Source organism: Corvus hawaiiensis, chromosome 7 (assembly GCF_020740725.1).
Source record: "Corvus hawaiiensis isolate bCorHaw1 chromosome 7, bCorHaw1.pri.cur, whole genome shotgun sequence".
NCBI classification, from domain to species: Eukaryota; Metazoa; Chordata; class Aves; order Passeriformes; family Corvidae; genus Corvus; species Corvus hawaiiensis.
In genome coordinates this window covers 14,824,019-14,851,118 of record NC_063219.1, presented here as the reverse complement: position 1 = coordinate 14,851,118, position 27,100 = coordinate 14,824,019, and the positions used below count along the sequence as shown (strand labels likewise).

At 38.7% G+C, this 27,100-nt stretch overlaps 1 protein-coding gene across 1 annotated transcript in view; it reads left to right on the top strand.

Moving 5' to 3' along the window:
• The window catches only part of PARD3B (par-3 family cell polarity regulator beta), a 403,293-nt gene that overhangs the window by 96,411 nt on the left and 279,782 nt on the right, over positions 1-27,100 (top strand). The window contains exon 3 of the mRNA XM_048309307.1: positions 24,264-24,432. Coding sequence (XP_048165264.1) covers positions 24,264-24,432 — 169 coding nt within the window. The remainder of the gene's footprint in view (positions 1-24,263; positions 24,433-27,100) is intronic.

Here is a 27,100-nt window from a genome sequence, read left to right as displayed (position 1 = left end):
GCACAAACAGAGTCAATTAACAGTAAAGTTGTGCTGCGTTTTGCACGCAAGCTGACAGAAGCAAAGAAATGAAACGGCATCGCTGACGTTCTGCTCACGGGTTTTTGTCGTACATTGTTTGGCATGCTCACTGTAATGGGGAGTGGTGCAGCGTTACTTTCTGCTTGAAGTTTAGATGTAACATGAAAAGTGAAGATAGAGGAAAAGTGAAGATAGAGAGCCTTAACTTAGAATTCCTTGCTCTTTTTTTTTGGTCAGCTGGTGTTTCACCTTTAAAGCTAAATATTTGGCTGCCATTTTATCAGTCACTTTGTGTACATGTGTTTGCAAAGAAAAATGTTTTTTATCACAGTAATTTTTTAGCTAATACTGTATTAGATATAAAGAAATGTTTGCAAACCAGACAAGATAAACAATTTCCTCATCATTAATTCTGTATTAGTGCATTTCTAAAAAGAACTGTCACATTGCCTTTCTTCAGTAAAATAAATTCTTAGTTCTTTGCTGGAATGAAAATTTTAAGACATTTATATTGAAGGTGAAGTGATTAATCTGTGCGGGTCACCCTTGGTACCTTAATGCTAGACATTGGAAGAATCGGGGAATGTGGAAAGAATTGCATGTTTAATAGTGTGGGTTCTGTAGAAAAAGATGGTGCAGTGTTCATACCCCACTGAGGCCTCCTTGCATCCTAGAGTACCAGGCATTTATGAGCCTTCAAAGTTGCCTGAAGCTGGGATCATCTGTTTTGTTTAATATTCCACATAATCACCAGGGATTATGCTGAGTTATAGTTTCAGATACACCTGTAGTCTCCCTGTTTTCTCTGTCCTATTCCTCATCAGTGGCATCTATTTAATATCATTGTGGCTTTAAGGGCTGAGGAAACATGAGGGAAGACAGTGGGTGCAGTCAGTAATGGGCAAGGATAGGTAAGAAGTGGTTCTTAAGGTTAATGTAGAGAAATTTATATTTGAGTTGGGCTGGAGATAACGCTAAAGCTGTTTGGGGCCCTAGTGATGCCATTAGTCCTCTCTGCCCTCACTGGCCTTTAGATTGCAGCTGCAGCTCAAGTGCACAGGAGCTTGGATGAGCATTGGATGTGCCACAGGGATGCTCTTCATGCCCTCTTACAGCATCAGTGAGCAGCTCCAACCTGCAGCTCTACTTTGCTTCCTGGTGAGCAGCAAGGGTCTCGTCCCCTCTGCAGAAAATCACCTGCCAAGTGCTTTTACTTTTCCTCATGCACACTGGCAGGTGTGAGATAGGCTGTGTATGACAATGGACTGTGCTGTGCTACATCTTACTGGGAATTACACAGCCCTTTTTGCTGGAGTGGTTTTGGCAGCACTCTGAAAAGCTGCAGTCCCCAGCCATTTTTGATGTAGACGATTCCCCAATGCCCCTGTATGTCAGGACAAGTTCCCCAAATGTAATTGAACAGGCCAAATACTGCAGGACCTGGGCTCTAGCCTGTGCCTGCTGGACTAACATAGAAATTTGTGGGTTTATACCATTTTCAGATTTAAATATTTCAAAAATACTTAAATGCTTCCTTAAGTTACTTGAACTTGTGGATTAGAAATGAAAACAAATTACTTAGACTGCAATTCAGTGCTTCTTTGCAGTGCACTTTTATATCCATGGCTCTCTTGGAATTTGTAGACCAAATGCATGTTCCAGTAATGCTGTATTCTCTATGATCTGCTCCTTCTCTCAACCCTATGGGTTGCTCTGTTGCAATAGTGCAGATGAAAAGAAAATAGGAAAATGTTTCCGAAATCTGTCTTGATTGAGCAGCAGATGCTCAAACAAGATATTATAGCTGATGATGCTTTGTATAGTGACCAACTGCAAATTCTTAGTGACAGTGGGACTGCAATTATCTGGTCTATACTTTCTTGCAGTTACAGCTATAGATGTCTTGAGAAGTTACTTTTTTTAAACATACTTGTTTAGTAAGGTATTTTGTTTTTTTAGCAGCGTACCTTAAAAGCAACAACACAAAAACTCTGCTTCAGACTACAGTACAAGAAACTTAACCATAAGCCAGGCTTTTATGGCATAGTTCTGAGTTGTAATACAACATTTTCTTACTGGAGCAGGTAGTGTCAAAATAAAAAGGTCTTTATGCTGAAAAGTGTACTTCTAATATGCTTTAAAGGGCAGTTACATGGTGTGGGAATTGAGCCAGGCACCAAGTATTTTCTGTAACTTTCGTGTCACACAGAGGCATCAGGCTTTCTTTTTTTCCCTTTCTCCCTACTCTGGTTATGCTCTGAGTTCATGTAGGTCATATAAACTTGTATATGTGCACATTTTTCCTTACTTAAGGCTTGAAATTGGCTGAAATTTTGAAATTGGATATTAAAATTTTAGATGTAGCGGTCATTTAATAATTGTGGTTTTTTCCTCTGGTTGTGTTGCAAGTGATGCATACCGTGTAGCTTTTTAAGTTGCCTCTCTCAAAGCTTTGTAAAAATCAGATATGAAAGAATTAATTCATTTGAGGTTATGGTTGTGAATTTGACTGATGAAAGGTTGAGTGGTCAGTTAATAAATGTTCTTGGGTAGCCTGACCTATGGCTTCCTCAGGGTCACTTTGTGCCCTCTTCTGGGCCTTGCATGTTGGGATCATAAAGTACATGAAGATTGTCATTTCTCAAGAGGTTGAGTAAAATTCAGGGATGGAAAAGCAAAGCAGGCTATAAATTGGCAGAGAACCTGAAGTACTGGCTGATCCTAAACCCGTACTGTTTGTATTTTGTATTAAAACCAGTTATTTCCATATGATAATGCAGTAAATATTCCACTACAGGAATGCTGCAGGATTAGTTTGGTTTTGTCGTGGAGATGCAGAACAGTGGGAAAATAAATTGTTATTTCAATAGCATGTAATTTTTCACTGGGCCTCTAAATGTGAACAGGTAGGAGATCAATTACACCTCTAGTCCTGCTTAACTGGTTTTGTCTTAGGTGTTTAAGCAATGACCATCTTTGTTTTCCTTATCTTTTTATATAACTAGGATAAAGCCTGGATTTGGAGGGCTGGCCCTTCAAACTAAGGATTGCATACTTAAATTTAGATGGGGAAAAAAAACCCAGAATCTTGCAGAAATTCGCAAGTAAACCCCAGCTGGCCTTGCAACACTTGTAATCTGTGGATTTGCAACAGAAGGTGTCAAACAGTATGTATATGTGCATTGAATTGTATATATACTGAATTGGATAAAAAGTACTTTGTAGACAAAAATGAAAATATTTTAGTTAAAATAACGCATATTTTAAAAAATCATCATAATGGTTAGAGGTATGTGGCATATGTGGCGGGTATACAAAAGTCAAAACCTTGAGGGCTAATAGCTCTATGAAAATGGGTTAGTTTAATTGATTCTCCTAAGTGAGCTAGAAAGTATCTGTTCTCAAGTACCTCACGGATTTCAAAATAGCTCTGTACTGGTACTAATTGTTTTTAACTCTGGAGGTTGGGACACAAACAGCAACACTAGCGTTAGTCACAAGGCTGACAGAACTGTTGTGTGCCACAGACCTGGCTCTCTGCTGCTGTGTCTGTTGATTTAGTGGTGACACTTTTCTTCCTCATTCTTTTCTTCCACCACTCCACGCATGTGCTGATAAAAATAAAAGTCATGTAGATTGAAGTACACTTGATAGGGAGAAGGGTGTTTTTGGACTAAGCCATCAGTCTTAGTCTTAAATGAGAACGGACTAAAGTTCCAGCTCTGCCACAGAACGTGTGCTGCCACAGACTTTTTGTGTGCTTGTCAGCAAAGGCCTCGTCTGCCCTGGTCTGTCACTCCCCTGTAAGCTGGACATGTAGTAAATAGTGGGAGAATGCTTCTAGTGACTAGCTTGTCTTTTGATGCCAGCCTTTTCAATGGGCATCAAAACTGATTTCTGGGGCACAATGGCTGCCTCATCTCCTGAGGTCCTTTTAGGCTGCTGTAGAGTAAATGCCTAGCAAGTGGTAGGGGCAGCTCGTTTCGCTAGGTTTTGGAACAATCTCTCCAGTATTCAGGGCTGTATATGAACAGACTGTACCCTAAACACTTTGTGGCTCAGCATAGGTAAGATTTGAATAATCTACAGTGATCAGTCAAAGTGAAATGCTTGATGGTTAAAATCCAGCCTCTGCGCTGGTGCTGACAGTTGGCCTTGCTGCTGCTTTCATGGTACTGATCCATCATGTTCTGTTAAGATATGGATGGGCTTTTTTCCATTACGAAATTTGTTATTTTCTGGTCTGAACTCACCTACTGGCAGTTGCCAGACACTGACAGACTCCTCTTAAAAGACCATCCCCTGGTTATAACAATGATCTCAGTAGAAAAAATTACTGTATCCATATTGCTATTGAGGTATTGGCTGCTGAGTCTACCTGGAGATCCCAGGAGAACATCTTGGAAAGCACTGCAGAGACAGAGCTGCAGGATGTTGCAGAGCTTATTTGACCTGGAAAGGATTTCTGAGGCAGACTGGTATTAATGGCCACACCAGGCAGCTGTTAAGAGGACATTGCCTCCTTCCAGTGCCTGTTTTTGTCCCAGGGACCAGTCTTTTGAGTTTACTTCCACTTTTGCCCCATTGTCTCTTCCTGGTATCCTTTTGATGGACTATTAGTAATTGCATCTCTTGCATGTAAAAAATTAATTTTGTTTTATGTGGCTACTGAGTGTTTGATCTCAAGCCTTCCTGTTGTTGTAACACTGTGTCTCTAGTTAACACAGTAATCCCTGCTGTAATGTATCCTTGCATTAGTCTCTCCTATTAAAGGCTTGATCCAGTGTGATTTAATGTAAGAAATTATTCTGTTAGCCTAAATGCAAAAATCTGTTTTTCTTTCCCCCCCTCTTTTGTTTTTTGCCCCCTCCATCCCATTGTGCATTGTATAGGCTTTTTATTTTTTCTGCCAGATTGACAAGATTATAAATGAGAGCTCCATGGTGAAGCCTCTAATTTTTCATAAGTAAATGAATTAATTTATCATAGCTGTTGTGTTTTATTGCTGTCTCGATGCCAGACTGGCCAGCTTCTTTATTCCCCCTTTTACCTTCTAAATACTGAATCCATGTCATTGTGTTTGACAGCTTTCTGGTTCCCCTGTCAGATGCAATTTGGTGCTAATCACATTTTCTTTGCTTAGTGTCAATGGTACAGGCCATGCATAATATTCCTGTATGTCCACTTATTTACTTGAAACACAGCTGAAATGTCTTGGGCATTAATCTGATGATGCTACTACATTAGAATGCAAAAAGGATGCTTGAGTAGTAAGATAATGCGGTGTGGCAGATGTGCAGTAGATAACATTGAGGCTAAACTAGTGATCTTTATCAAGCTCTGATGCATTTTATTTGTTGGTTTTGCATACCTTGTCCTAAAAAAGATTATAATCAGTTCTGGTTCATTAGAACGGTGTCACTAATAATTTAATTCCTTCTTTGTGATCAAACTATGAGAAACTGCTTCTATTCTTCCCTCCACTCCCCATTTTTTTAAATACAGGGTGGCTTTCGTTTTGGTTTCGGGATTTTTTGTTTAAGTTTTGGGACACGCTCCGTATATGCTGACTTTTAATGGGAGTGTTCAAGTCTTTCAGTTACTCATTTGGAATGTTTTAACTTCCTGTTAAAACTGTCCCTACATTTCTGCAGCCTTCAAAGCTGCTATTAACTGAGTCCTGAATATTTAAAATTTCAGTAAGATCCAGTAGTCTGCTATTGAAAACTAGAGCATGCTGTAGGTGTTCCTCTCCTAACTCCTACAAAGGTAGGTTCGTGACACTTTTGCCTTAACTGTATTGAAACTATACTTCTTAGTATGTTTTTTTCCTGTTACCTGGTAATGCTTTTTTTGGGAGTGTTTTGAAATCCTTCTTTTCTAACAAAGAAAAGTGCATGTTTCTGGAAGACCTTTGAAACTATAGGTCCCTATAATAGTGCATATCAGGAATTTTGGTTTGTTAGCATTTACGTACTGAGTTATGCCTTTGCTTTAGTTTTTGCATGTTTTTGTCTACTCTGAAATCCTGCTATGTACTCCTCTGCTGCTGTATAGAAACAGCGATGATGGCTTGTGAAAGACCCAACGGCTTTATAGGCTGTTCAAATCTATTCTCCCTTTAAAAGAGTGCATTTAAATGTAAGATTTGGGAAAGGACGTAGTGTTGATTTGTCATAAAATGGATGAATTTTGAGAAATGTATAGTTTATGAAAAAATTCAGACTAATTTATGCTTGTCAGCCACATAGACATGGATTTTTTTTCTTGCAGCACTGTCTACAGATGAGCCTTGCAGCTCGGAGTCTTTATTTTAGAGTACATACTGATGTTAGTAAGAATTTCTATGGAGTGAATCAGCAGTTCTAAAATCTCCGTCTCTTGGTATGGGAATTCTGTTCCCACACAAAGAAATCCAAACTTGGAAAACAAGCTTTATGGAGAGCACATGAATTCTGCTTAACAATATTTGCGTGTCTCTGCAGACAGACTTTATGTGCTCCCAATAAAGCATCTTGGCAAGTAATTAAAGTGAAAGTCACTACCTGGTGGGGGTTTCTAATAAAGTTATTTCATACAACAGGCAGTTTTGTCTATTCTGTGAGAACTCTGGATGCTTGAAAACTGCAGGTTCACTTGAAACACTGAATAAAGAATTCTTATTTCAAATACCTGTCTATTTATGTGAAATCCGCTTATGTGCTTGAAACAACGTGGCTCATGATGTTGAAATTCCTTCCTCGTAAAAAGAACAGGTTAAAATTCCTTACTGCATTTTGCAGTCAGAGTGCTCACACTGGCCTGCTGTTGTGGCCTGTTGGATAACACAGGGAGTGGAACCTTCAGTTCCAAGATGTTTCATTGGTTTTGTGAGCAGTTGGGGGTGAGAGATTTGATGTAGCACATCAGTTCTTCTGTATGGAAAAGTAATATCAAGACTTTGTGCAGTACTTGAGCTATTAACAGAAAATGTCATTGAGGAGAAAAGATAATTTCATGGGACTTGGAAGAAGTAGGCTGAACTCCAGGTTTGTCATGGATATTCTGTACAATCTTGGATAAATAGTTTCATTGTGCATTTATATCTATTGGTGGAGTAGGAAGGATAATTCTGCTGTACTTCACAAGTCTTCATGAAACATGTATGTACACACACAGTACACTTCTCATGCTTGGTTATTTTTGTGACCTTCCATTGTTAGTGCATAGATAGAGTGTGCTCTTAGTAACAAATAAGCTTGGTGAAACCAGTGCAGTTTTCTGGAGACACAGGGTTTAAGTGCTTCAGTTAAAATTAAGGAATTGAATGTAGCTGTTGCGACTCTTTGTTCGTGGAAATGGAAATGTTTAATAACATTAATATATCATCCACTGAGAATATGGGGAATTTCTTCATAATTTCTTACACTCTTGGTAGGACACTGAATTAATGTTTTGGTTTATTTTTTAAATTATCGAATACAATACAAAATAATTCCTGTTTAGTGGCAGAGCTGCTAGTTTTTTGTTTGTGTTCCTTTTTAGAATGCTTCAACAGTATTTGTATAAGCTTTAAATTTCCTAGAATATTAGTTTACCTTGTCAAAGTTATCTGAATCTATATAATGATATAGTGGAGCTAGAACTGGGGATGGGATTTGTGGTACCTTAAAATCATTTTACCTCATTTAGGTAAAATTATAGGACAGTTCGTTGTGCTGCATTATATATTCGGGTGTGGATGTGAATTCTTTGATTTATTTTACTTATATTTTGTTGTTTATTTGGAAAATACTGAAAGAGTTCCAAAGTAAGATTGAAGTGAGTATATTCAACCCTTTAGCGTCTGTGCTGAGACTCCCTGTGGTGATGATTAATTGGTAATGTGAACATCTGTGAGGGAATAGTGGAAGTGCCAGACTTTTCAGAGGGGCTATGACTGGTTGGTAGGCTTCACATTCCTATGATGTGGAAGAAAGTATCCACAACAGAGATGAGTCACTCGCTGTTAGTGACTCAGATGATTTAACTTGTGGTTTTTAATAATGCCTGAGGAAATACTAGTTGAGTGACTTACTCAATGTTGGTGAGGCTCTGATCTGGTTGGATGTGCAGTACATCTCAGGGCATTTCTGATGATGTTTTGGGTGACATTGTTTTGGGGAGACACATAGGTTAATCAAGCTGGTCGACACATGTTCAAGATGAGGAAGAGTAATGGTAGACTCCTGCAGGCGTGAGTGGGGGTATGACTAAAACAGAGATGTGCTGTCAATTTACATGATTTCTGTTTATATAGTACTGCTCTGAGAATCTTGGACTCAGGGATTTCCAAAGAGACAATGCAAGTTGTGATGAAGATATGTATCACCCAGGATCCCCTTTCATGTGCTGCTGTTTGTCTGGGCATGGAGGGGCTGGGGTGGACAAGAGCTGTGTGTATGCCTGTAACTGAAGTGTAGCTGTTTGCTTGGGATCTCTCTCTTATATGAAGTGTCAGGCTGCTCTGGCTGTTCCCACTAACAGCACCAAGTGCCATCATATGCAGTAGAGAGAAGCATGGAAAGGGAAGGGTACACCAGGTCTGGTAGCTGACAGTGTTCCAAGTGCCTGCTTGAGCTGGGCTGTTCCATCTGCTGGCAGGCTCCTGGCTGGCACCTGCCACCTTGATGCAGTTGGAACTGAAACATGCTGCTTATATGAAAAAAAAGCTTTTTTTTCTTCTTCCCCCCAGACATACCATATTGTGGCTTTAAAAGAGCTTAAAGGAAACCATCTAGAGACTTCTAAAAATGAGTGATTGTTTTTCAAAGCTTGCTAAAAATACCAGTATGAAGGAAACCCTGTCAAGGTTGTTTTTCAGTAACATGTACTTACATACCTGGTGTGAAATGAAAGTTGAAACAGTGCTTGTTTGGTGCTTTTGGATATGGAAACTTTCTATATAAGAAAGGGTTAGGTGCATAATCACATCAGCAGTTGTTGCCTCTTTTGTTCACTTTTAATGCAGCTGCTAATGGATTCCCATTTTTTTTGTTGGTTTTTTCTTTTAACAAAACATCAGTTAATGTGAGAATTAATATCTGATAATGGGGAGCAAGAAATCTTTGAATGTTAATGGTATTATGTGTGCTCTCTCTACCCTTTTATATTTGCATTCTAATAGGATTGGAATATTTTAATGGCATAAAAAAATTCTGTAAAGAGATTGAGTGTGGGTAAACCCTCGGTGATGCACTTCTCATGAGAAATTTGGGTTGCTGGTGTATTTCACTGTCAGTGTAACAACTGTGTTGATTGCAGAAGGGAAAAAAGCTTTAGTAGTTAGTAGGTTATGTCCTGATATCCTGTTTCCTAACCATAAGTTGAACTTCATGCCTGAAGTCTTAAGTGATTGAAAAGTAAACAAAAATGTATTTAAAGTAATTGGGTTTCAATTAAATATATTTCTGTATTTATTTAAAAGAATCATTGATTTTCAGTGATTGATCACCACTAAAATGTTGATATGCAATCAAATGTCTTTACATTAAATTTAACACTTTTTTAAAAGAAGAAAATGCATTATATGCATATTTATGCAATGATACTTAGCATACATTTATTCAGTCTTAATTTTTACATTTAGCTTAGGAAATGCTGAGTGACAGTTCTTATTTAGTAGATTATTAATTCCTTCTTCATGGCTTGTGTCAAGCTAGTTTTAGTAATTGAAGTGCAATTAAAGCTACGGAGAACTAAAATGAATTTTAGTTAAGAAAAAATGGGAAACATTCTGGATGTCTAGTGGGAAGAGTTTTGCATTTAAGGCTGGTATATTGAACAGAAGCAGTTTGCAGATGATGCATGATAGACAATGCAGCTGATAAAGTAGATGAGACCAGGAGGAATTTCTCAGGGTCTTGGAGCAAATGGAGCTCAGCTCTTGCATTCAGTTGTTTTTCACAGGCTGTAAGAAAGGAAGACTAGTAAGCTTCACTGCTTTTCAGCGATCAGATGATTTTTCATTTTGAATGTGCTTTTTCTCGAATTGAATTGCCTAGATAAACTGAAATGAGAATATACTCTTTGCCAAGTAATTGTCATCTACTGCTTTCAGGAGCTCGTCATTTTATCTCTTCAGAAAGCTCTAGTTCCGTGAGCTGTTGCACAGGAACATGCTACTTGTGAGCAGTTCTTTGGAGGGTAGGAATTGGCTGTGGAATCCTTTTTTTTTTTTGGTCTAATGCAGCAGCCTACCTGTCTCATGCTGCCAAGTTGTGGTTGAAGTGTAGATCAGAAATTACTGGTATACAGTTATAATCCTGGTGGAATGGGGTGACATGTCCAAAGACTAATGCCTCAGATGAGTCAAGAGAAGCTGTAGAGTTTCCTGATAGAGTCTGAAAGTACAGAATGAGAGAGGAGGCAAAATGAAGCCTCCTGGTAATTACTGTGATGACTTTGGACTGGAGCCCAGGGTAGAGGATGGAGCTGCCCTTCTTGCCTCTTCCCTGCCCTAAAGCCTTGAAGGCCAAGTGGCCAAGGACTAAGGAGGCTACTGATAGAGGGAAGGATCCAGCAGACTTGGAAGCACAACTCTGCAAACTTCATTTTGATTCCAAACTGTGTGCTATTCCCACATAACCCAAGCAGCATGTATAGGAAAATGCAAAGAGCAAAAATAAATTCTTACCACAAATATGGTCAGAACTTCTGTTTAGAGTACATATCCCTTGTCACATTTTTTATAATAACTTTGTGTTTCACTTGTGTTAGCCAAACTTACTTAAAATTAATTCCAAGTTAAAATGTAGGAAAAAATGTCTTTTATCTGCGCACAGTGTTCAATTCTGTTTTGATATATCCCATGTAGTAAATATTTGGCAGATTTTCCTTTGTCACTTAATGTCTTTGAAGAGTAGATGAATTTCTGTCATTTTCTGTTTCTCAGCTTTTCTGAAATCCCTGAATCTTCGTGCAAGGGATACATGGGTGATGCACTTCTCCTGAGCATTGACCTTCTGAGGCAGGCTGATGGAAATGCTGTTCTGGCGTGGTGTCAGTGTTAGGCCATGGAGCTCCCAGTGAGAGCAGCCAAACTGAGCCTGGCCTTTGGGCACCAGTCTGCAGCCCCAGACTGTGTGCTGCCCTGACTTAACTTCTAGATTAAAGTACAACCTGGGAGAGAAAGGAGTGGTATTTTTTTGTCTTAAACGTCTCTTTCCAATTTGTGTTGAAGTGAATAGCGGACATCCTGGGGTTTGCCAGCTGTGGCTGCCATTCATCACTACGGAGTGTCATGTTTTGGTTTGGGCTTGTTTTTCTGTATGTTTGTAGGTGTTTTTTTGGTTTAGTTTCTTTTTTAAAGGCACACAGATCTTTAAATCAGAAGTAAAGGTACTTCTGGGGACCTGTGTCAAGACCAATGTCAAGTTCTGCAATGAGTGTGGGTGAATTACTAATAAAAAGCTATTTAACTTAGACTGAATAGAAACCCCCGAGACTTGATTTCAGCTAACTGTGAAAAAACACTTTTAGTCTCTTAGAAAGAAAATAATTTGACTGGAGGATAAGGATTCAAGGCAGAGTTAATATATTAACTTGTCTGGAATTTTTCTTTGTGGATTTTTTCCCCTTGGGTTTTCTAAAGCCTCAGAAGCCTCAAAAAGCAGCGTGCCATTATGAAAGTGGGGTTTACCTGGAGGGGACTGAATGCTCAGTGTGACATAGCCACAGAAGAACAGAAAGCCATCCACATGCAGGAACTGAGTCAGAGGAGCTGGAGTGTCATTCTTGTAATACGGTATTGGTTTCTTTTCCCACACTGGAAGAAAAATGTTTAAAAAATCTTCCACAGAAGTTGATGAAGAACTGAATCAATATTGTTAGCTTTTTCTAACAACGTGAGTGTTCATGTATTTCAGACCCTTTCAATAATGCTGGGTAACAAGGTGGTGTGGCAGTGAGGAAGGTAAAGTGCTGCTGCTATGAATCCTTCCAAGTAGTAGCAGTAAAGCTGGAAAAACACAAATTTTGTTACAGGGTCTGATGAGACCTCAGCATGGATAGGCCAGGAAATAGCTGTGATCACTTTTCTGGAGGTGCCCAAAATACTGAGCTGGTGGTTTGCCTTTGGTTTTGATGACTCTTTGTGGTGTTCAAGATTTCAGAATATGTAGGACAACTGAAAAATTTCAGGAGAATTTTCTATTAGCTGAGAGTAATTTACGCCTTTCCCATTGTGTTGTTTATTAAGTAGTTTAGCTTACTTTTGAAAGTGGAGCCTGGTATATCATTCACTTTGAGGGTTTTTATATAAAAGTGCTTTGCTTTATGAATATAATTTAATCCTTTGTAATGAGGAGTGGAAAATGGATGAACAAGCTTCTCTCTGAAAAATCATGTTTGAAATTTCTGAGTAATGACCTGAATGGTCTGAAGTAATTTATTCCCAAGACATATCACTGTTTTGCAGAATATTCAAACTACTCTAATCAAAATTAAACTATGCCCTAAGTATAAAGTTTATTTTTTCCCAAAAAAGAAAGCTTTGGATCTCATTAAACCAGTATTTTGGAGTGATAGGGCTCTGTTAATTGAATTCAACATCTTGTCTAAATGTATTCTTCAGTGTTTTTTATTATCTAATAAAATTTTTTAAAGTTTAATTAGGGTAGGTAAGAAACAATGCTCAGTGTATTGCAATATATTCAGTACAACAAAAGTTCCCTTTTCTTTCAATGTTATTTTTGCAGAAAATAGTCTGCTTAAGAAATGTTAAGATAATTTTAATCATTGCTCAGAGGTTAGACTTGCAATCAGCATTTTTATAGCTAAATGCTACACAAAACTTTGCATCAAGTAGATGTTCAACATTGTACTTAATAGGGTATTGAAATTCAGCCTTAGAAATGAGGTTTGTGTCAAAATCCATCTAACGAGCAATTATAATATCACTTACAGAAAATATGCTTTGGTTTTACCTTTTGGGTCGTACCTGTTGTGGAGGGACAAGGATATTACTACTTTTTTTTGAGTGTTATTTTTTTTCTTGTGCATTCTGTTTTAATAGGATGTGTTCATATATGGATAACAAGGATCAGTGATGGGTAGTAGAAGGGTGTTTGTGGTGTCTCGTCTGCTTGCAAACACATTCATGTCTGAGGTGTGCATAACACACGTGTACATACGCAGCTGCTACTAACTTTGCAAATACCATTTTGCTCAGTTGAATTCTGAATTTTAACTCTCAGAACACCTTAAAAGGATGTTTAATTCTACTGTGGATCTTGGACATGATGTCAACATTTCTTTACTAAGAAATTAAGAAACTTATCTATGAAATTATGCTGTGGGCAGCTAATGTTAGGGTAAAAAAATGAGTGAAATTTATAATATGTAGATCATTCTTTTAAAGAGTATAATGAGCAAGGCAGCAGTAGGATGTCTGTTACGAACTGATTGCTGAAATGAGTAATTCTTACTGAAGGGTTTTGTGTTATTGCCAGGGATGTGACTATCTCTAGAAATGTTACTTTTAGTTTCATTGTTTTCACAGTAATGGTGCATTAGTGTCAAGTCAAAATAATTTTTTTCTACCCCTTCTGTTCTGCTAGTTTATTTGGGAATATATATTTGTGTTTGGAACCACTGTGCTGCTTCTGAAGTTCCTGAATATGTCACGATTTTGCCTGTTACTGATCTTCTGAGACAGCATAACTTCATAGGTTTCTTCTTCAGTTGCTGTAGACTTCATAAACTGGTTTGTCTTAAAAAAAATAAAAAAAAAGTACCATTCTTCTGTGAGTGACAATGATTGACTTTGTAGTCTTCTATTAATGAGTATGGTGAAACAATTCATATGAACTAGCCAATTACTAAATACATTCTGAGGTTTTTGGTGATATTTCTGTTGCATTTCTTTTAGACATCTCTCCCCTCTTCTCATGCTCCTCTGTCTCAAATTTTATGCGTAAGAGCATCATGATGTTTAGGAGCTTTCTTTAGAGACATGGTTGCTATAGGTCAAGGTCAACTGACTTCTACTACTGAAGTATATAGGGTCATGATGCTTCTGAAAATGAGGTCACTATGTGAAAGGAAAAAACTATTTATTTTCTCTTTTTTTCAAAGGGCTGTGCATACTTTATTAAAATGCACTAGAAACTGCCTAGGAATACTGTGTATTGACAGAATTAATAGCAAACTAGGAGAGACTGATAGCATTAGTTTATCATTAGGGACAGACCTTTCCTCATCAAGGTGACAACCAGTTTTGTAAGCTTACTTTTGCCTTTCTAGAGCCTGACATATAAACTGTCAGAGATAAGGCAAATAATGCAGTCTCACTAAGCAAGGCATCAGTAGGAATAGGACTCTTGGCAGTTGTAAATACTGAAATGTTTTTCTGCACAGACAGAAACACAGTGTGAGAACTGCATGACGTGTGGCAACATCCCAAGATTTATCAAGCCTGTCTGTACTAATGGAAGTTGTTGTGTGTGCTATGCTGTGCAGATGGTTTTACATTTTCTGATGGGTTTTACAATTCAAGTATTTTTTTGCGCTGCTTTTTTTTCTTCTACTTCCAAAGTTCCATTGTCCCATCCTGTAATGTCCTCTAAAAAGATCAGAGCTGTTTAAACCAAACAAATAGGTAATTAATATGCTGTCATTGAGTAATTGGGGCCAAAGCAAAAACATGTTTTTGTGCATTATGCATATTGTCAAATCAATGAGAGAGAAAATAAGAGTGGCTTGGTAGAAGTTGTTCTAGGTTTGTCTCAGGTTTACATCTAAGAAAGCTAAATACACACTCAGGATAGTAGCCAAGGGAAGCACTTCCATCTGTTTGGCACTTGTGAGGCCACAGCTGGACTGTTGTATCTAGTTTTGGTCTCCTTTGGTGCAAGAAAGACATTGAGGTATTTGAAGCTAGCTCAGCACAGGATCACCAGCAAGACCAGGGGTTGAACATGAGACTTGGAGAGAAAGGATAAGTGAACTTCATAGGATAAGAGAGAGTGTAGAGGAGACTGCACTTTAACTCTTGAAAGTCCCCAGTGAGAAAAGAAGAGGAAATGGACATTAAATGGTCATGAGGAAGGTTCTGTTAAGATATAAGAGACTTTTTTTTTTGCACTGCAGGGGTAGTCAAGCACTGAAACAGATGCCCAGAGTACTTGTGAAACCTTCATCCTTGGAGATGCACAAAAATTGGTTTGCCTCTGAACAACCAGAGTCAACTTTAAGCCAAGTGCCAGTATGGCCTTACTTTGAGTAAAAGAGTGGACCAGTGACTTCCAGAGATCCCTTCCAACCGAAATTGTTCTATGGGCCCTACTCATTAAACTGGAATCTGGAAAATATATGAAGGTTGAAGTCCTCAATACAAATTGTTTTTTAACATCATAAATCATTGCCTAGATTATGAAGAGCCATGCAAATTCCAAAAAATTTCAATTATGCTCTCTGGTCTTAGTTGAAGTGGTATAATGTCTCTTCACCACAGCTTACTTAGGTGTAAATTTCTGAGGATTTTCACATGCCCATATAATTCAAAGGTTATTTGAAGCCAGTTCAGGACTTGAAAAGCATCTGGAAAGGTGTGAGAAGGAGCTGATGCTGGAGAAGTCTGCTGAATGCCAGGCAAGGTGCCTGCAAAAAGTAGGAGTGAGAATGCCTATGCTGCAGTAGGAACTGGGAGCAGCTTGAGCTCTCCTCGTTTGGCTTTCCACCCCTTTGCCTCACTTGACCATGTGTGGCTTGGAGTATCCAGAGTTACTGTGGATTCTCTCTCAACAAAATGCTTGTTCTGTCAGGTGGGGTTTGTGTTGTGTTACTGTGCAGTTAATTTAGCATTGAAGTAGTATTCTAAGGTAAGGTATTTCTTATTATGAAGTTGCTGTAATTCATATTATGAGAGTGAACATTTATTGCTGCTTACTCACAATATAGTAACTAAGATGTCACTTTCATTTCTAAGTACAGACTGTCGTATTTCATGGCACAGTAAATTTTTCCTTTTCAATGAGTGATTCCAATAAGTGCATTTGACAAGCATGATTCTAGTAAATAATGCAGTCTATGGTATTAACTATCTACATTTTTATAGTGCCATTTTAAATGGACTCTCCAAAATTAGCTTGTCTTCTCTAGAGTCCATATAGGTGAAAGTACTCAGTTTCAAGTTAAGCAGAAAGGAAATAATCAGTCTTGCATTCCACAGTCCTTCTTCAATTTGTTTTTTTCACTTGGATACAGGAAGAATAAAAGCAAAGGGCATTTGTTATCTAGCAAAACTCAGAAGCTATTTCACGTGAAAACATAATGAGTGTGACAGGCTACAAATAGCACTGAACATGAATCTTTTACAGAAGAAAGGAGAAATGTCCTTTGGTATATTTACTTCAATCAACCCTAATAAGCCTTGTTTTATGTGTTTTATGCATCCGCCATCATAATTATAAATCCTTGACATTTTAGCACTAGCATTTATATCTGCCAGGGAAGCTACCCGAAGTCAGCCCTCAAGGAATGTCTGTATTGTACTATGGATCTCCATAACAGCTCTCAAGTAGTTACTAAGTGGTTTAAAAAATTACGTCTCAGTCATGCTTGAAGTGCTCATCAAATTTTGCCACAAATATCAATGTTAAGTACCCAATCAGCTGCATTGTTTGAAGTACAGTCACATGTGCCCATGGAGGAATAGGTTGGACAGGAAGAAGAATTATATAAGGGCTTATCAATCAGGTAAATTTTTTTTTCCATGACCTTTCAAAAACTCCTTTCCCTTCTTCCTGAAAGAGCTGGGTCTTGAGCTGGGCCTGGCAGCTGCTAGGCATGCTGCTTCTCTTCCTATTTAATATTTTCGTGATATTCTTAGAAAATTTTCAGAGCAGAGGCTACCAGTGTTTGTATATGTGCAGCAGGATTTTGTTCTTGGCTGCTTTTGGACAGTACCAAAAAAATCTGAATAACAAGGATAAGAAAAGTGTCAGGTGGTCTTTGGGAAGATACTTTGGTGTATGTCGTTTTGGCATGTAGGTAAACAAGATGAGCTAATCACCATAGCTTTCATGTAATATATCTGTAATTTGTTTTCATATGTAGGTGTGAAGGAAGGATTGCCATATGGTGTGTATATTGGTATTTTTCCTTGACAGCCTTTATTTTAAGTTTAAGGAATTCCAAAGCATACTATTATGTAAGAATACCATTTGAAGCACTCATCAGTATATACCAAAAGAATATACCTTGAAAGAATGTTGAAGAAATGTTGTAGAGCTCCAGGAAAGTTTTAAATTGAAAAATTAAATAACACTTTCATCCTTTTTGAGATACCCTAATTACCTTAGTTCTGTCTGTGTTGCACTGTTACCAGTCTTTCGTCTTTTAACCATTTGAGCAGGATTCTTTCACAAGTAATATATAAAATCTGATTTTACATTAATTGGTTTGTGGAGTTCCGAAGCAACTTTCACAGTGTCTTTGTGAAGGTTTTTTGGTTGTTTTTTTTTTTTTGGTTCAACATATGGTACACTTTACTCTCAGTCTTCTTGCCTCAATGTAAAGACTTCTTGTCCCCCCGTGGGCAGAAGTTAAACGTGTAACTCATGCCTATAGAAGAGTTTCTGTTAGGAAGATAAATTGCAGAAATGTCCCTGCTGTTGTTCATGCTTGGTGACACATATGTGCACAGTGCTCTGAGGTGCTCTCCTGGGAGCAGGGGCACAGACATTGGTCCAGCTTTGTTAAATCTCACTAGATTATGGATAGTGGTAGTCTAAGGAAATGTTAACTCAGTGATGTGTTGACAGAAGTTTGCTTTGTGTGGTTCACAGAGCTGAATCAGCTGACAATGAGGAGTTGCTTTTCTTCCTGATTTAGTTCCCTGAACTGACTCTCTCTGGGTCTAGCAAGTGTAGCGCTCATGGCTGGGGAAGAGGAAAGTCACCCTACAGTGGCCTCAAATAGATGGCAGATTTTGAACTTGAGATGGGTTGGTGCAAACTGCTGGCTAGAGAGGTACCCTTGCCCTTACCTTGTGTTGCTGCTGGTGCTTTAGTGTCTTAGATAGTTGGAGTAAAGAACTGACCTTGCCAAACTACTGAAAGAAAGGAAGGGTGGAAAAAAAAAGAAAAAGAGAAAAGGATCTCTTGATCTCTTTTCTCTTTTTGCATTGGTTGTATGTAGGTTGCTGTCAACTGCAGCCTTTTTCCATCTGTTGTCATAGGTGCAAGTACCTGGGCAGAATTGAAGTTCTGATCTTTTAAATTATTTTTAAACGTTATTTTGAACATTGCTGTGTTCTGGTATCAGTGTGTCACATATAGAGACAGTGTGTATCTTTGTATCTCTTTGTTATGTAGGTGTAGGGATAAATGCAAGATCAGTACTACAGATCCCAAACAGAGGGACCAGAGAACAAGGTCGTGTGGTGCTTTGGTGAACATCAGTTTCTGCTGTAGCTTAAGCCATCACTTCTCCTTATGTCATGAAGCTTGATCAAATTGTCACTGAGCTTTTCATTCACTCCTTCTAACAGCTCTTTGTTAAAATTCAGGTGCTTTCTGTGTAAAGTCATTTACTAATGGACCCAAAAAAGGAGAGTATTTTAGCCACATTATTTTGTGACCAATTGGTAACCACTCCCACAGGAGCACTGGCCATCAAAAGTAAAGATATGGTTAAAAAAAGTCTTTTTTTCCTAAATGGGCATTTAAAATCATGGACAGAGAGTAGCTGAACAGGAAACAAACATGTCTGGAATAAACCCCCAGTTTTACTGCCTCCAGTTGTCCCTAAGTGAGAGAAGAATCTAGATAAAGTGAATGTGGAAAAAAAAATTAAGAGGAAAAATTTCCATCCAACGTGAATGAAAAATTTAGTAGAAGTTGAGCATTTAATTGCTTTTTGTATTTTTGAATATATTATTTAAGCTGTTGAAAATTGTATCTTTTCAATCATGTACCAATGCTAGCCTATGACTGAGAACTTCTCTTAGTGATTTTATCCTGACAGTAATTGAAAGCTGATTAATTTAATTGCAAACAAGCTTGTATTTTGTCATTTCTTCCTTAGTACTTTGTGTACATACCTCGTGTTCGGGGTCAGAAAGGAAATAGTGTTGTCTATTTTCTAATTCAGTACAGAAAAGCTAGTAAAATATACAGGTTTTAACCTTATTAACAGTAATCTAGTTGTCAAAAATGTAGTTTGGAGAGAAATAATTATGAACCCTTTTATTTAAAATGGTGTATAGGGCAGTGTAAAGTCAGCTGTTCATGACTCAAACAAGTGCCTTAAATCACTGCTATTTGTTCAAAGGTAAGATGTTTTTCTTTAGAATTCTGGAACTCCATGAAGTTTTGATTGTTTAATTAAGCCTAATTAGCAATTACTGAAACAAAACTGTTGCAATATTCATTTGGAAGGATTTCTTTTGCTGCCTCTTGTGTGTGTGTGGTGTCTCTCCCAGTGCCCAGGGAGGCACAGCTGCAGTATGTGCCCTTCACCCTTTGCTTGATCTTGATCAAAGGAGTGTGTTTGGGAATGTAGTCACATAATTTGAACGTAATCTTGTTTTACTTTTCTGCAGGCTTTGCAATTGAAGTATCAGTAAAGTATTGGAAGAACTGTGCCATAGGGCAGCACACAAAATTAAAATTCGGCTGTATCACAGTGCCTTGTAACACGATAGCACCAAAAATGCTAGTAAAATGGAAGTGTTCATTATTGCTGCCTTGTGTTGTGACTGTCAGTATTGGTAGATAGAGTTAAGTAATCAAAATGATGAAGTACTGAATTCTGGCAATTTATGGATTTTTCAGGTAACTGGTAGGATGGTAATAGAGATTGCAATAATAATAATAATGGTTGTAGAACCATTTCACCTATATAGAAATACATACGTATCTTTCACAATAAATATTCATGTTCTTCAAATAACCTTTATAAAGGAGACATCTGACTACAGCAAGTGTACAAAATTGTACAATTTACGCAGTTTACAAATGTCCACAGTAATATCTTGATGTGTTAAAAAAACCCCCCAATCAGCTGACCTACTGAATTCTCAGTATTTGTAAATATTGAACTGATAAAGAATAAACTAGTGTTGCAAACAGTGGTGTTGTTTTATTGATATAGTTGTGGAGATTTCTTAATGTGTCCTGAAATTCTTTTCAATCAGAAGAGTTTGGCAATCTGTTCCAATTAAAGAATTTTCCATATTGGAAATGAGAAGTCAATTATGAGAATTATTTTTGAGTAGTTAATTTATATAACCTTAATTGTATTAATTCCCTTTGAAAGGCTGAAGCAGATATTTACAATACTTTGATTAATTAGCAGTGTATTTGTGTTAGAATTGCTACTGATAAGATTCTGCTGCAACTGTGGTCCTGAGGAGTTCTCCCCCAAATAAACATTTTAGAAAACAAATGGCTGCTTATTTCACTGGAGAGGAAAGGCATCACATCTTTGCTACCTCCACAGGCAGTACTGTAGCATCTCCTTTCCACATTCTGTAAAAAATGGGAGTTTAACTCTAGATCATGTTACTTAATTAGTGGTGTGTTCCATACTGTAAAGAAATAGATTTTCCTTGGTTTTTTTAATCTGTCAAAATAGTGCCTGAGTGTAGACTAGGGAACTGTGGATTTCCCTCAGAAGTCACTCACAGAATGTCAGCAGTAAGAGGCTTCCCGTTTTCAGGCAGGTGTTGGGTCTGTGTGGTCTAGGTCAGGTGGAGTCTTCTTCCAGCTGTTTGTCAGGCTGTACCGTAGGTGTTGGCTAGCAACTGTGCCCTGTCTGCTCCGGCTTGGAGTGTGGAAATGGAGTGCTGGTGTGGGCACAGCTGGGAAGGGGAGTAGTGTTGTCTTCTCTTCTCATGCCTCTGCTGCAGGAATTGGGCAGAGGGAAGCCAGCACGTCTCCATCTGCTGAACCTTCTTGGTTGCTCAATGTGAGATGCGGGTACATCAAGGTGCAGAGCTGACAGAAGCATTGGCTCACTTGTAACCCGTCTGTATAGGGAGGAGATCTGGGGGCTTTATCCGCACTCGGGCACTGTGATTTCTGCCCCTCAACCTGCCTGAACCCAGCTCAGTTCTGAGCAGGTGTCAAGGCATGTGTTTGACTTGTAACTTCAGCTCCAGTGCAGTGTCACCCAGTGCTAGGGCACGTGCTTTAGGGACCCTCAGCGACATGAGGATATTGCCATTGCAATAGAAACTTTATTTTAACCTGGGCCCTCCACAGGTTGGGTGGGCACCACCAATGCCCTTGGCCTGGTGCAGGACAGGGCCTTTGAATGCGAGACTCCCTCAGCCCTCAGGGGCAGTGCCTGCCCTGCACTGAGGGCCTTTCAAAAGGAGCCATGGGGATGTGGTTACCAGCCCCGGGGGAAGTGACAGGTGACCATGGTGAGGAGCAGGCGCAGCCTTGTCGGGAGTGCAGGGAACTGGCTGTGGTGTGGCCATGGTGCAGTTGGCCTCTAGGGGCTGGCAGGTGGGTAAGGCGCCGTATTTGTGAGCGGTGTCTGGAGTCTGTGACCTGACTTACCTGTTAAAATAGTTTTGTTTCATTTCTGCACAAGATTCATTTGAACATCAGGGGACTGAGGTGTGGTGCTTAGAAGCCACAGTATGCGATAGTGTCATAGTGTACGTGAGCCTGTGAGAGAATCTCTGGCTGCTGCCCTGGTCTCTGCCTGTGACCAGTGGAAAATACTTGTAGAGAGCACCCAGAAGTAGGGTAATTATAGCATCAGTTTATCCTGGTTTGCCCTTCTGGTTTATACTACTACATTTTTTGGAGGTTTCTGAGACTGAGGTAGTGCTTGTACCTATCCATTTTCTTGTTGGTGTTTTCCATCACTTTGTCTAATTTTTTTTTAATCAATTCTTGCTTTTCACCTCTGCAACGTCCTGGGGCAGTAAGTGTAGAATATTCCGAAGTAATACAGCATTTAATATTCTACAGTGCAAAACCAAGGGGAAACTCGGTCTAGTTGAGGAATTCAGTTGTTCCCATCAAATCACAACCGAGTTTCATTTATTCCATTCTACATTGTGGATGCTCAAATGAACTTTGTATCCTGCTAAAATGCTTTCAGTGCCACAGTCCTACACAATCTCCAATTTCCTCTTCATTAGTAACAGCCTCCTTCTTAGAAATTAAATTTCCACGGTGAAAGTGAGACTGAGAAAGCAAATCTTTTGGTGTACAATGGTTGTGGAACTTACTGAATCAGGATGAACTTCCATAATATCAGGAATATGAATAGTCATTTCAGAAACAAATGAAAGATACTATAGGACGGGGGTTAGGTTTTGTTTCTTCTTCTTGGTACTGGAGAAGATTGCTGTGATCTGTATCGTGTCTGGATATCAGTCAGCCTTTTTGGCTCTCTGTAGTTTTGGGACATAAAGGAATGCAGTGTGAACACTTGAAATGTTATGCAGGAATAAGGTACAAAGAGACTTGTCCTTGTTACTGGAGTTAATCTTTTCTGTATACTGTGGACAAGTAAAAACCAAATTGTGTGTTGTAAAACCTTAGTTGTATGGCCATGGAAAGGAAATAGGCTTCACATGGAAAAAGAGAGCAAGTTTTCTACCTAATTTTTTTAAGGGTTTTGTGTGTCTCTGAAGTGTGCTTTGGTAAATATGAGCTGACACATTTCTAGCAACCAAATTATAAATGAGTGGAAGACCTGAAAATGTCAGTTTCTTCCTTTTAGAAGCACTTCAGGATTTTTTTTTCCTTTTCTTTCATACATTCGTTTTTTCCCTTGGGCAAATGAGTTTGTTTAAACGTTTGTTTCAGTACACTGTTTTTCATATATATATATATATAATTGTATATTGTATAATTGTTGACACTTCTTGGAAGTGTCAGAGGAGATTTGATGTACTAATACTTTTATAAGAGAGAGCATATGCATGCCTTAACACAGAGAGAGGTAAAAAGTAGTAAATCAATCCTTTAAGCTTGTTTCTGTGTATATCTTGACATTGCCTAACCAGTTGTGCATGTTGTGGTATTTTTCACAATTAGCTGGGAAAAACATTAGGATAATCTGAGGGAGTTCAGAAAAAGTGAAATAAATGAGCACCTTAGGCAAAGTGTTTGCCATTTAAGTGGCACAAGGACTATGTCATGTCAGGTGGTGGGGTAGGGAAAACATTTGAACTGCTGCTCTTACCTCCTCTGCTTTTGGAGAGGACTCTGGGGTGCGAAGCATCCTGTTGGTTGAGAACATCATGTCTTCTATTTCATTTTGATCATATTTTGGTTTGTTTCCCCAGACCTGTAACATGCTTAACTGTTTTCCTGAAACTTTAATACAATTTACACCCAGCCACATGTGTGAGTCACTTCTTGATGAGGCTGCATAACCACTGTCTGATCCCTTTATATTAGTAGGGGGTAAAAGCATGATCTTTGTGAAAGGCCAGGTTATCAGAGGCAAAAAATAATGATTCTGGTGCTTTTTATGATTTTCATGTCCTCATTGCTGTGACCTTGGACAGCAGACTTTAGAGCCTGTTGCTGCTTTTACTGTTGGCCTTCCCGAGTGCCTGAAGTGATGGAAGAGGCAGTGACTGAGAGAGAGTTTTCAGAAAATGTGTTCTTGATACATGCAGGGCAGGATGGGAGGAAGGAATAGATGCGTGGTGGGTAGAGAGGTGCTGGGGGTATGTGCAGTACTGGACCAAGAAACTTCCATCCTTACAGAGACATAGGTTGGACAGCTAGGGAGCCCTCATGCTCTGTCATTGTGCTGGATGTATCTTGTCCTTGGAATGTAGTTATTATGTTCTTACAAATACAACGTGCATCTGCTTACTCAGTGCAGCTTCTATGGTTGTGTTACCTTTGTGCAGCATGTCAGTCAGTAGCACTAAAAGTTTTTAGACTAATAACACCCTCTACCCCCAAGAATTAAATGCTGTTTCGTGGTTTTTAAACATGTTCATCTTTAAGTGTTTTGAAATCATATAAAATGCTCACTAATTGGTAGCGTGCTAACTCTGAGAAATGTGTGTCAGCACAGGGCAGTGCTGAAGCATACACTTAAGTCATATTGAAGTCAATGTATCTAAACACAAATGTATGTGCTTTCTGGGATCTGTATGTTTGTTGTTAGCTGTTCTGAAATTAGATCATTATTTTTGTACTTTAAAGGAAGTGTAAGTTTTATTTTTTTAAAAAAAATGGAGTTTGGAAATACTTTAAATATACAAACTGCATTATCTTTTGTTTTGATAGCTGATTGCTGTTTATGATGAGCAAGAAACTCCCCGTAAGACTGATGGCACCAATGGCAATTTGACAGACAGAAATAGCCCAGACTCCTTTGAGACAGAGGTAGCAACTCAGCTGGCTGCCTTTCAGCCCATTGGTGAGATTGAAGTGACTCCTTCTGCCCTAAAACTGGGTATGTATATCTTGTATGGTGTTTACTTTCCTTTTTTCTGTGTATGTCTGTAATCTGATTTTATATATTTAAGGATTTATTTCTTTTTAGCATCCCGTTGTTTGCCTTGCACTTCAGTGAGGGGCCTTGAGGGGATGCTGTATGGGGAGTCTCTGAGGTCACTTGCTCTGTTCAGCCTGGAGAAGGGGAGACTGAGGGAGACCTCCTTGTGGTCTAAAGCTCTCTTTGAGGAGGGCTGAACACCAATCTCTCTGGTGACCAGTGACAGGACCCAAGGGAATGACATGAAGCTGAGTCAGGGGAGGCTTAGTTTGGATATTAAAAGAAGGGTCTTCACCTAGAGGGTGACTGGGAACTGCAACAGGCTCCCCAGCACCAAGCCTGACAGAGTTGAAGCAGCATTTGGAGAACCCTCTTTGGCACATGGTGTGACTCTTGGGGATGTCCTGTGCACAGCCAGGAGTTGCTGGCAATCCATTGTAGTATTCTGGGAGCACACAAGATGAAAGCTTTGCTAAGTATTTTCAAATAACACAGTAATTGAAAAAAAAAACAGATTTTTTTTTTTAAGAACCTGGGTTCAATGAATGTAAAATTGCTGAGTGCAAATGCTTTTACCAGGTATCTGAGCTAGTGCCCTGTTTTGGGTGTGGGAGGTGGCAAGGGGGATATGCTAGTTGCAAACAGTTCAGCTCTTTGCCTTTGAAGAAGTTGCATAACTGGGTCTGTTTGCCTTTCTGACTTTCAAATGAGCAGACTGTGATTAGGAAAGGCTGCTGCTTAATTCCCTCTTACATCAGAGGGTACTACATGAACTGCTGCAACTCTGGTGCCCTGTGTTGTTTAAATGTGCCTGGATGGCCAGGAGTTCAGACTGGTTTCCAACTATAAAGAGCTGGAGTCTTGTATGTTGTACACAAAGCAGTTTGAAATACTTTCTTGGATTTAGAGTAGGCTGAGCTGTCACCTAAGTACTAGATACAGAAGCTTTCAGAACAAGATTGAAGGTGAATGCTCTGTCTGCCTGCAAAGCAAATGAATAATGCTCAGGAGAGCCTGCTCTGCATCCCACCAGAGGCCAGCGCCCAGCTCACCCCGTGTTGCCGAGTGCTGCTGGCAGTCTCCAAATGCTGTGCAATAAAATCTGAGTGTAAGCAGCTGGAGGAAGGATAGAAGTGCTGTCTCTAGTTGTGCTACTCTCGTAGAGTAGTCTGATTACAACTTCAGAAGTGGAATGTTCACTTGTCTATTTTAATTATATTTTTAAAGGAAAAGGCTAATTAACAAAAGCAGTGAACTAAAATAAAATTTCAACTAAAGTTCACTGGATGAAGCTGTGTAACTTAACTTCTAATAGAAGTCTGTGCTCGTTTTTGTGCCTGCTGTAGAAAATACTACATGAGAATTTTTAGTGTAAAAATGACTCTAAATTAGAAATGAGAAAACTGCATGAGGATTTTTAGAGTAAAATTTGTGTTGTTGGGTCATATTTTCTATATTCTAGAATAGAAAAATCATTTTCCATATTTAATGACACACAGGAATGTCTCATAACTAAAAATCTTGAGACAAGACTTATTATTGATATAACTTGTATGTATTTGTCTGGTTTTTGGTAAGCATGAGATATGGAACAGCTTGTAGCTCAAGGTTTGGTGGTTAGAAGTTTTGCCACTTCATTTGTTGCATATTTTTATATTGCACTGTTACCACGTTTTAGCATGTTTCAGAAAGTAGCAATTGTTCTCCAAATACCTCTGAGTATTATTAAAAAAAAAAAAAAAAAAAAAAAAAAAAAAGGTGTTTTCTCTAGCATACTGTTATGTAAGTTGAGGGTTGGAGAGGGGAGTACTTCAGCCTCACACAATTTTATGTAAAGCAGTTAAGTGCTCGAGCTCTTGAGTTCATCAGTAAGCTACCACATAGTTAATTTCGTAGTATTTATGAAATCCTACTCTAGAGTGTAAAGGAGATGAAATATAATGTGGGAAGAGCAGTCAGGATTCTATTTTGTTTTCAGTGCAGTAGCAACATATTTGAAGTTTAAAATGGTGCTTGCTTCTTAAAAGAAGAGATTGTAAATGTGGTGGGTTTGTCTCATAAGTTCTGCTTCAAATTGGTTTCTTTTACAAGGTAAGTGAAAGTTTTTCTACCTGTTAGTCCTATAACTCAGTTTGTACTCTGAAATGTAATTGTTTTCTCTTCTGGATTTTACATCAGGGTTTACAATTCTTTGGACTTAATTTTTGCCCTTGTCTTTCGTGTACAAGTCCCTGGTCCTTAAATTATGTGGCTATTTCCATTAGAGGCAAATTGAAAAGTAAATGAAGAAATAGAAGGACAATTTGGTGGCATCAATATCATTGATGCATGAACCACAGTAGTCTGGCTTCCTGTCTAATTATTGAATTGACTCCCACTTCTAGCAGAAATAAATAATACTAATTTATAAAGCTGTTTTTATTTTGGGAGCAAGGATGTGATTGAATATATACGTAGGAAAAAGGTGTTGCTTTCCATAGTAGAGCTGTGCTTCAAGAACTGACATGTGCTTACCTTTCTGAGAACTTTTCCAGACTGCTTTTAGGAAGGAAATGCAGGGAATTCATTGTTATATGAATTGTCAGATTGTGGAACAATTTTTCCTGTTAATTTCTGTTGGATGTTT